This window comes from Loxodonta africana, chromosome 18 (assembly GCF_030014295.1).
Source record: "Loxodonta africana isolate mLoxAfr1 chromosome 18, mLoxAfr1.hap2, whole genome shotgun sequence".
Classification (NCBI taxonomy): Eukaryota; Metazoa; Chordata; class Mammalia; order Proboscidea; family Elephantidae; genus Loxodonta; species Loxodonta africana.
This window is the reverse complement of record NC_087359.1, coordinates 65,160,606-65,170,953: the sequence shown is the minus strand read 5'-3', so window position 1 is coordinate 65,170,953 and position 10,348 is coordinate 65,160,606. Positions and strand designations below refer to the sequence as shown.

Genomic DNA, 10,348 nt, shown 5'->3' with positions numbered 1-10,348 from the left:
CTTTCCTCCGTTAGATAGGTAAAGGTTTGACCGCTACAATTCAGTATAGGGATTAAGCTGGGATGAACCTAAGTTGCAGTTTTTTAAGTAAGATTCTGTCTACCCCTGACTCTCCCTTTTCCCTTGAGCTTGGACCTCCTGGGCTTTTAATTGAGACCCTCAGCTTCCAAAAAAAGCTAACAGGAAATATAACTGTCTCTTTGAGGTCCCCAGTCCATCCCTTCAGACTCCCACCCCATGGAACTTCAAAATCTGGTAAATGTCTTGAGGCAATGACTGTGGTATCTCAGCCATTATCTTTATGCTGTCATTAGGTGCAGTTGAGTCAGTTCCAGCTCATAGTGACCCTATGTACCACAGAACCAAGCCCTGCCCAGTCCTGAATGATCCTCATAATTGTTGCTATGTTAGAGCCCATTGTTGCAGCCACTGTGTCAATCCATCTCATTGAGGGTCTTCCTCTTTTTCATTGACCCTCCGCTTTACCAAGCATGATGTCCTTCTCCAGGGACTGGCCTTCCTGATAACATGTTCAAAGTATGTGAGACATAGTCTCGCCATCCTTGCTTCTAAGGAGCATTCTGGCTGTACTCCTTCCAAGACAGATTTTTTCATTCTTCTGGCAGTCCATGGTATAGTCAATATTCTTCGCTGACACCGTAATTCAAAGGTGTCAATTCTTCTTCCAGCTTCCTTATTCATTGTCCAGCTTTTGCATGAATATAAGTTGGTTGAAAATACCATGGCTTGGGTCAAGTGCACCTTAGTCCTCATAGTGACATCTTTGCTTTTTAACACTTTAAAGAGGTCTTTTGCAGCAGGTTTGCCCAATGCAATACTTCTTTTGATTTCTTGACTGCTGCTTCCATGGGCATGATTGTGGATCCATGTAAAATAAACTTGAAGAATTCGATATTTTCTCCACTAATTATGATGCTGCTTATTGGTCCAGGTGTGAGGATTTTTGTTTTCTTTATGTTGAAGTGCAATCCATACTGAATACTGTAGTCTTTGATCTTCAGCAGTAAGTGCTTGAAGTTCTTCTCATTTTCAGAAAGCACAGTCATCTGCATATCACAAGTTGTTGAGTCTTCCTCCAATCCTGATGCCGCATTCTTCTTCATATAGTCTAGCTTCTCAGATTATTTGCTCAGCATACATATTGAGTAAGTATGGTGAAAAGATACAACCCTGACCACACCTTTCCTGACTTTTTCTGTTCAAACGACTGCCTCTTCGTCTATGTATAAGTTTCTCATAAGCACAATTAAGTGCTCTGGAATTCCCATTCTTGGAAATGTTATCCATAATTTGTTACGATCCACACAGTCAAATGCCTTTGCATAGTCAATAAAACACAGATAAATATCATTCTGGTATTCTCTGCTTTCAGCCAGGATCCATCTGACATCAGCAGTTATATCCCTCATTCCATGTCCTCTTCTGAACTTCTAGCAGTTCCCTGTCGATGTACTGCTGCAGCCGCTTTTGAATGATCTTCAGCAAAGTTTTACTTGTGTGTGATATTAATGATTTGTTTGATAATTTCCATGTTATGTTGGATCAACTTTCTTTGGAATGGGCACTAATACGAATCTCTTCCAACTAGTTGGCCAGGAAGCTGTCTTCCAAATTTCTTGACATAGGCCAGTGAGCACCTCCAGTGCCGCATCCATTTGTTGAAATATCTCAGTTGTACTCCGTCAATTCCTGGAGGCTTGTTTTTTGCCATTCCCTCCAGCGCAGCTTGGACTTCTCCTTCAATGCCATCAGTTCTTGATCATATGCTACCTTCTGAAATGTTTGAACATCGACCAATTCTTTTTGGTACAGTGACTCTGTGTTCTTTTCATCATCTTTTGATGCTTCCTGCTTCATTCAAAATTTTCCCATAGAATCCTTCAAAATTGCAATTTCAGTCTTGAATTTTTTTTTTCAGTTCTTTCAGCTTGAGAAATGCTGAGCTCGTTCTTCCCTTTCGGTTTTCTAACTCCAGGTCTTTGCACATGTCATTATAATATTTTACTTTTTCTTCTGGAGCTGCCCCTTGAAATTTTCTGTTCTGTTGTTTTACTTCATCATTTCTTCCTTTTGTTTTAGCTACTTGATGTTCAAGAGGAAGTTTCAGAGTCTCTTCTGACATCCATTTTCATCTTTTCTTTCTTTCTTGTCTTTTTAATGATCTCTTGCTTTCTTCATATGTGATGCCCTTGATGTCATTCCACAATTTGCCTGGTCTTCGGTCACTAGTGTTCAATGAGTCAAATCTATTCCTGAGATGGTCCCTAAATTCAGATGGGATATATTCAAGGTAATATTTTGGCTTTAGTGGACTTGTTCTAATTTTCTTCAGCTTCGACTTGAACTTGCATATGAGCAATTGATGGCCTGTTCTGCAGTTGGTCCCTGGCCTTGTTCTGGCTGATGATACCGAGCTTCGCCATCGCCTCTTTCCACAGATGTAGTTGATTTGATTCCCGTGTTTTCCATTTGGAAAATGACAAATTGACAGAAACATGGGGATTATCTCTTTAACAACTTCTTGAGCCCCAGTTAAAGGTATGTCGGTCTTAACGTTATTCTCATGGTCTGAATTTTCAATCTTTTTGTTTTAAAATATCTTTGTGCTGCATTCCTGATTTTATGTTATTATATATTTTTTTCTTTTTGTTTCTAAAAGCTCTACTGATTTATTTAGAATCTTATTCCAAGTTACTTTTACAGCTTTTGTCTGGTATATACAATTGCAAGGTTTTTTTTTTTTTTTAACTATCTTAGACAGAGTAAGTATAATCATTTCTGATTTGTGTAAATCAGTATCCAAGGTCTTTATGGGTCTACAGGTTCTTGACCACGATGTATTATTTCTTTGTGTGTCTGGTTTCCTTTGTATTTTAGTCAGGCTATGTGCTAGCAAAAGTTATTTATGTGAATATTTTTATAGCTAAGAAGAAGTTACCTTCTTCCAAAGATGATTTACATTTGTTTCTACCAGACATATGGGGGCACTACCTGTCTAAAACAACTTTAAACTGATTTTAAGGCTTAAAAATCTCTGGCCACACAGATTATGCATATCTAGGCTGAACATTCATATAAAAGCTGGGTTGCATTGATCTTTCCTCTATTCTTCCGTTAGTATAATACTAAATAGTAGTTTTTTTCTTTTAGGAAAGTGTATTTAATTTCCCTGTGGATAATATTGATGTTTAAGCTTCTGCAGTCACTTACAATTTTTTCACTTATAGTAGTTTTATAGTTTTATATTTAGAGAAATGTTGCTGACAATGAAAAGCCATAAAATTCATATATTACATTCTTAAATGAGATCCCTGGGGCCAACAATGTGAGCCTAGCACTGGGGGTAGGTTCAACTCCCCTAAAGAGCAGAAAATCAGGGTTATAATTCTTTGCAGTGAAAGTAAATAACATATATAATGGCAGATCAAGAGAGTTACACTGGAAGTAGATTTCAGTGCTATGGGCTGGGCTATTAGGGGTGGAACAGAAACTGCTATTACAGAGATATGGACACCTTAAGCTTATCTCTGTAATACAGTCCGTGGTGTGTGGCAGCAATATTCATCACAAACAGCTAAGTTAAAGCAGGTTGTTTGGGGGAGAGGGGTTGTAAAAATGGCGTGGCATCAGACCTCCTTTCACTTCAAGGGGGAGGAGAGAGAATCACCATCAAGATCAGCCCAAATTTGATGATTCCTATGAGGTGGGTTTTATGAGGTGGAGGTCAGACATACCTCCACTCTCCAACCTTTCTACCAATTCTGACACCAACCATCCCTTCCATGGCTCTCTTTACTTCTCTGCTGGGTTTAATAATTTGTTGCAATGGCCATGCAGAACTTATAGTTATGGGGTTTATTAGGGAAATAACAGGTTACAATTCCGGATTAGGGTCAACTTGGAAGTAATAGAAACAACTCAGGTTATGGTTCTTCAACCAGGACAGCTTTTTCTTGGTCTGCTGCCACCAGGCCCTGTGCTCTCTGCCTGGGTCCTGTGCTTTCGGCCTGAGCCCCCACTCGGGTCTGACCTCTGTCCTGCTCAGGCAAGTGTTACAGATTTTTAGCTCGGCCATTCAGTGCCTGGTAGCACCCCACTCCACCAGCAAGCGTCCTGCCTGAAGGCACTCAGGTCTCTGCTTCAGTGGGTCAGCAAGCCCATTGTAGCCACCTCACTCTGTGGGCCAGGAAACCCACTGTACCATCTCAATCCAGTCTCCTGGTCCTGCTACTGCCATTTCTCTGGTGCTGGACTCTGCTGTGCTTGCTCCTGCTTCTTGCCATCTTGTGCTGTCTCTTGTGCTACAGCTCTCTGTCTCCTGGGTCTAGGAGTTTCTCAGCACAAGGACCCCAGGCCCAAAGGACTCACTCTTCTCCTAGTTTTCTTGATGGTAGTGAAGTCCTCCCTCCATCTCTCTGGGACTGGCTCCTTTTAAGCCTAGCGGGATGGTAAAACTGACACCTTATTTGCATAGTCCCATCCCCACAAGAGTTCCATGCACCTTATTTGCATTATTAGCAGGCTGTCCAATCCCCTTGGTGGGCCACAAGCACCTTATTTGCATAGTCCCACCCAATCATTTTGTAAGAATCACAAGATCATGGCTAGAAGGGCCACATTATAGTAATTCACTACACTACAGATGTTAATTGGTTGGGGGTGGGAAAGTAAGTTACATAGCATAGTTGCTAAGATCATGTACTTTGGAATCAGACAAATTCAAGTTCAAATTCCAGCTCCTCAAATTCCTAACTATGTGATCTTAGGCAAATTACTGAATCACTCTGAACTTCGATTTCTTTATCTATAAAATGAGCATAATGAAGGTTCTTATCTCATAGAATTGTTGTAAGGGTTGATCAGGATTTAATGTATACGAAATCATGGTATAGTATCATGTCCATAAGCACACAATAAATATTATCAGTTATCACTATGTTAATAATAATATTGGTGTGCCTCTACTAGGAATTTTATATGTGTTACTTCATTGAACCCTCCCAACAACCTTAGAGGTATAGGCTATTGCTCTCATTTTTCAGATAAGAAGACATGTCCAAAGGGATTCAACAGCTGCTAATAACTGGAAGGGCAGGTCTATCCATTTACAAAGTCCAGCAGACTTCCCAGAGAGTATGCTACTACATTATGTTGGCTGGGTAATTACTTGTCTGAGGGGGGCTTAAGAGACTGATGGTTGCACTAAACAATCTCTCCAACTTCCTCTTGCTCATCATCTCTATCACTAGACTCTTTACTTGTGAGGACCTGGCCAAGAACATCATGGTAGGGAGGAACTTCCCAGACAACAACTTTGGCCCATCCTAGCACAGCACGGTTTGAGTCAACCCAAAGGAGCCTTGGAAGAAAGTCCTGACAATCTAGTTTAGAAAAAAAGGAGCCATTGAAAACCATATGGAGTACAGCTCTACTCACACTCATGGGGTTGTGCGAGTTGGAATCAACTCAATGGCAACTGGTAAGCACAGTACAGTGCTTCTACCACTTCTAGGATTCTTACTGGACTCCCAAGACACAGTCCCTCTTGCCCTCACTAACAAGACCCTGGGTGGGAATGCATTTTGTTCCTGAGGATTAAGAGTTTGAAGTTGGAAAGAACTTCTCCAGTTTTTGCCTCCTTCTTGGGTTTTCCTCCTTATCCCCAGCACAAAGGCAAGTTTAGGAATCAGATTCTCTTTGCCCGCTGGTCCTATGGACCGGGATTCTGAGAGAGCAAAACCCTCAGCCTGGAGGCACAGATTCAGTCCTGGCTCTACCTCTAGTTCCCTGAGTGACTTTGGGAAGGCAGACAACTCCTCTTGGTCCCATCTGTTAAATGGAGCTATTATGATATCTTCTCTAACTATCCCCATGGATTAATATGGGGATGGAGATGGGGATGCCTTTTGGAGGAATTCTAAATCACCACAGAGTTGTAAGACACCACTACTGTATTTCTTAAGGGCTTATATTATTTATGTGTCCTTGGCACTCTCCACATCCTCCTCCCCCTTCCTGGAGCTAATTGGAGGTCCTGAGAGAATAACACTGTAGTAAAGAAAGCCCCATGACAGAGATGATCTCAGACTCTCTCTTTCTCATTTCCATATATATATAGGCCGTTTCTTGCCTTAGGAGTAACTGGCTAAGCTTGTGCAGCTTCTCACTTCCTTTACATCCCTTTCTTTGAAACTTCGCTGGCCACTGTGCCATAAGAAGGTGAGTTCTTTCATTGCCCTCCCTGTGCTTCCTAACAGTGAAGGGACTTTAGTTGTTCCTGAGTGAGTCAAACCTCCTGGTTTCACATATGTTGTAATTAAAGACTCAAAAGGGGGGAAAAATGTAGAAAGAGAGAGAGAGAGACTTCTAGCTTCGGAAGACAGACCAAGTGAGTGGAAGAGTTGGGAGTATAATCCAGAGTTTGGGGCTCCTCTTCTAAGCATCTTATCAATCCCCTCTTACTTAGGTGAGTTAGTTTTCTGATTCTGTCAGGAGTGATTGGGAAGGGATTCAGTGTTCACTTTCCCTGCCCAGAACCCAATCCTTACGGGGCAGCCTAACCAGATCCCTAAGACCAGGTCTAGTGCACTCAGGACCTGCTGGTGTTCAGAGCAGGGAGTGGTCATAGCATAGTGAGGTAAGCCTGGGACTCATTATGGACCCTCATTCGTGCTAATCTGGAAGAGGCTCCTTAGCAATGATCACTCTTGTGATTCCATTATCCACAGATATCCTGGATGGATAGTTCAGTGCACAACCTACAATTTAGAAGATCCTTTGTAAGGATGTACCATAATTAATTTAACCAGCCTTCTAATGATGGATAGTAGGTTATTTTCAATTTTTTTTTTTTTTGCTACCACAAATAATGCTGCAATGAATAACCACACACACACACACACGTCATTTCTCACATGTGACCATCTGTATCTTTTGGGTAAATTTCCTGAAGTGGAATTGCCAAACAAAAGGAAAAGCACATTACTAATTTTGAAAGATACTGTCAAATTGTCCTTTCTCCTTTGAGGTTATATCAACTAACATTCCACTGATGACTTCTCAGAGGGCCTATTTCCCCATACCTCATCATTTTTTTTCATCATATAAATAAGGGAGAATAGCCCAATTACATATACACCAGACCTGCTGAGAGAACATTCACTGGGGGAAAACTCATAGAGACAGCAGCAGTATCAAGAATGCAATTCCCCCATGCCTCATCACATTCTGGTATAGCACCCCACTCTCTTTGGGCTACATGACTGGGGATACCAGCCTCATCCTGGTGTAACCAGAGGGCTGGGTCCAAGCCTTGGAGCCACAGCTCTACAATATGGCAGAAACTGAGCCCCAATTCAACAGTCATGGATTTCCTCTCTCTGTTTCTTGCCATACTCCTATTTGATCTCCCCTGTTCTGGAAGCCCTTTCATCTAGTTTGTGGATTGGGGTGGGGTGAGGGAGAGGGGAGGTCTGGATAATAACCAGCTTCTTTGAAGTTAGATTCTGTGTTTTTATATTTGTTCCCCTTGTTTCTGTAGGGATGAGTTCTGAGAGCAGAAGTTCTAGATTTACTCCACCATGTTCAAACAAGTACAATTTTTTGCTTATTTATTTTTCCCAAGTTTTTTTACTTCATAGTCTCTTCGAAGGGGTTCTTTCAAGTAGGAAGGAGAGGGAGGGTTGGAGTGGTGACAGGATCTAGCCACATGGCTGAGAATGAAGTAAAGGCATTGTGTAAAAGTAGTGAGAGAGTTAACAGCTGTAGAGTGGCCTGAGGAGTAGGAAAGTCCTCACTTGGAGAGGTGGTGTCTTAGTTTCCTAGAGCTGCCATAACAAAAATACCACAAGTGAGTGGCTTTAAAGAATAGGGATTTATTGTCAGTTTGGATGCTGTAAGTCTGAATTCAGATTGTGGGCAAGGCTATTCTTTATCAGCTCTAGGAGAAGATCACCAATTTTCTCTTTCAGCTTCTATCAGCCTCCATATTTCTTAGCATTAGTTGGCTTGTAGACAGACCCTCACATGGTGTCTTCTCTCTCTGTGTGATGCTCTGTGTCTGTTTTTCCTTTTTTATAAGACACCACTCAGAAAGAATTGGGTTTAAGACCCACACTACTCCAGCAGGACATTATTAACAATAATGAAAGAAAACCCCTATTTCTAAACAGTGTCACATTCACAGACATAGGGCTTAGGACTTCAGCATATCTTTTGGGGGGACACATTCAATCTGTAACAGGTGGGAACTTAGAGGGCTTGGCATGTAGAAGGAGGTCTATCTCTTTTTGTAGAATAAACAAATTAATTGGAGGGACTTAAATTCTTTACCTTCATGGCTCTTTTCTTGCAGGGACTCATGCAGTCAAAATCTGAAGCCAATGGAACTGCTGTTACTGAGTTCATCCTGCTGGGCCTGGTGGAAACACCAGAGCTACGACCAACTCTCTTTGTACTCTTCCTCTTTGCCTACCTGGTCACAGTCGGGGGCAATGTCAGCATCCTGGCAGCCATCTTGGTGGAGCCTAAACTTCACACCCCCATGTACTTCTTCCTGGGGAACCTATCAGTGCTGGATGTTGGGTGCATCACCGTCACTATTCCCTCAGTATTGAGTCGTCTCTTGTCCCACAAGCGTACAGTTCCCTATGAAGCTTGCCTTACACAGATCTTCTTCTTCCATCTCCTGGTTGGGGTGGACTGCTTCCTGTTGACAGCCATGGCCTATGACCGCTTCCTGGCTATCTGCCGACCCCTCACCTATAGCACCTGCATGAGCCAGGTAGTCCAGAGGATATTGGTGGCCATGTCCTGGGCTTGTGCCTTCAGCAATGCACTGACTCACACTGGGGCCATATCCACACTTAACTTCTGTGGCCCCAATGTGATCAATCACTTCTATTGTGACCTCCCACAGCTCTTCCAGCTGTCCTGCTCCAGCACCCAACTCAATGAGCTGCTGCTCTTTGCTGTGGGTTTCATAATGGCAGGTACCCCCATGGCTCTCATTGTCAACTCTTATGCCCATGTGGCAGCTGCAGTTCTTCGAATACATTCAGTAGAGGGCAGGAAGAAGGCTTTTTCCACGTGTGGCTCCCACCTCACTGTGGTTGTCATATTTTATGGTTCAGGTATCTTTAACTATATGCGGCTAGGTTCAGTCAAACTTTCAGATAAGGATAAAGCTGTTGGAATTTTCAACACTGTCATAAACCCTATGCTAAATCCCATTATCTACAGTCTCAGAAACGCTGATGTGCAGGGTGCCCTCTGGCGAGTGCTCATGGGGAGGAGGACAGTGGCCTGAGGAGGTTTTGTTTATCCCTTCCTCCATGTCTTTTTGGTCTAAGGGAGCTGTGATAGTTATTCTTATGTGTCAACTTGGCTAGGCTTCGGTGCCCAGTTATTTGGTCAGACACTAGCCTAAATGTTGTTATGAAGTATTTACATGTGATCGAATCAGTTGGCCTTAAGTAAAGCAGATTACACTCCATAATGTGGGTGGGCCTCTTCCAATGAGGTGAGAGAACAAAGGGAGGTTTCTCAAGGAAGTATTCTGCTTTCAGACTACAAATAAACATCTTGTTAGAATTCCTGTTACTCTCCTTTTTTTTTTTTTTTCCCACCACCTGATCAATTAATATTAGGCCACAAGCATGCCAGAATCTCTAGCCTGTCGCCTAACCTATGGATTTTGGGACACGAGACTGCCAGAATTTCCAGCCTGTCTCTTGACCTGTAGATTTTGGACTTGCCGGCCACACAATTGTGTGAGCCAGTTCCTCAAATATAAAACAATCCCTCTTTCTCTCTTTGTTAGATGCAGATATATGTATATATATATATGTCTTACTGATTCTGTTTCTCTACAGAACACTGACTAAAACAGGGGGGATCCTCTGAGTCAGGGACTAGGACAAATGGTCCAGAACTGCTTTTATCTTCCTGAGCATGAGAACTTCTGTAGGGAATAATAGTTTCCCAAGGAAGCCTGCCCAATTATAGGCCAGCTCCCTTGACTAATTACTTCAGTCTTTATGTCCTTCCTTTTGTGGGTAGAGGTGATGCCCAAGAAGTCCTGAATCCTTACAGATTCATGTTCCACAGGTATGGACTCTTTGGTTGGTTATAGACTGGGTTTCCAAAAATACCATATATGTATAATCATATAATTCCTTCAAGATCAGGTATGGTTAGTCTGTTTATAAAACATAGTACTGGAGCTCAGGGTTATCTTATTTCGCCTATCCTGCATCTATAAGCCAAAAAAAAAAAGCAACCCTTTTCTTTCTCATCACACAAATATCCCACAGGATAGGACAGATGG

The 10,348-nt window shown here is 42.2% G+C and overlaps 1 protein-coding gene across 1 annotated transcript; it reads left to right on the top strand.

Annotated features, from left to right (window-relative positions):
• Nucleotides 1-7,452: 7,452 nt before the first annotated feature.
• LOC100670264 (olfactory receptor 3A1) lies at nt 7,453-9,328 on the top strand. The gene has a single exon (XM_003416993.4). The coding sequence runs from the start codon at nt 8,357-8,359 to the stop codon at nt 9,326-9,328; it is 972 nt and encodes a 323-aa protein (XP_003417041.3). The 5' UTR covers nt 7,453-8,356.
• Nucleotides 9,329-10,348: the final 1,020 nt, after the last annotated feature.

What these genes read in the sequence shown, in the direction of transcription:
- LOC100670264 (XM_003416993.4), top strand. Translation starts at nt 8,357, where the DNA reads ATGGCTCTTTTCTTGCAGGGACTCATGCAGTCAAAATCTGAAGCCAAT.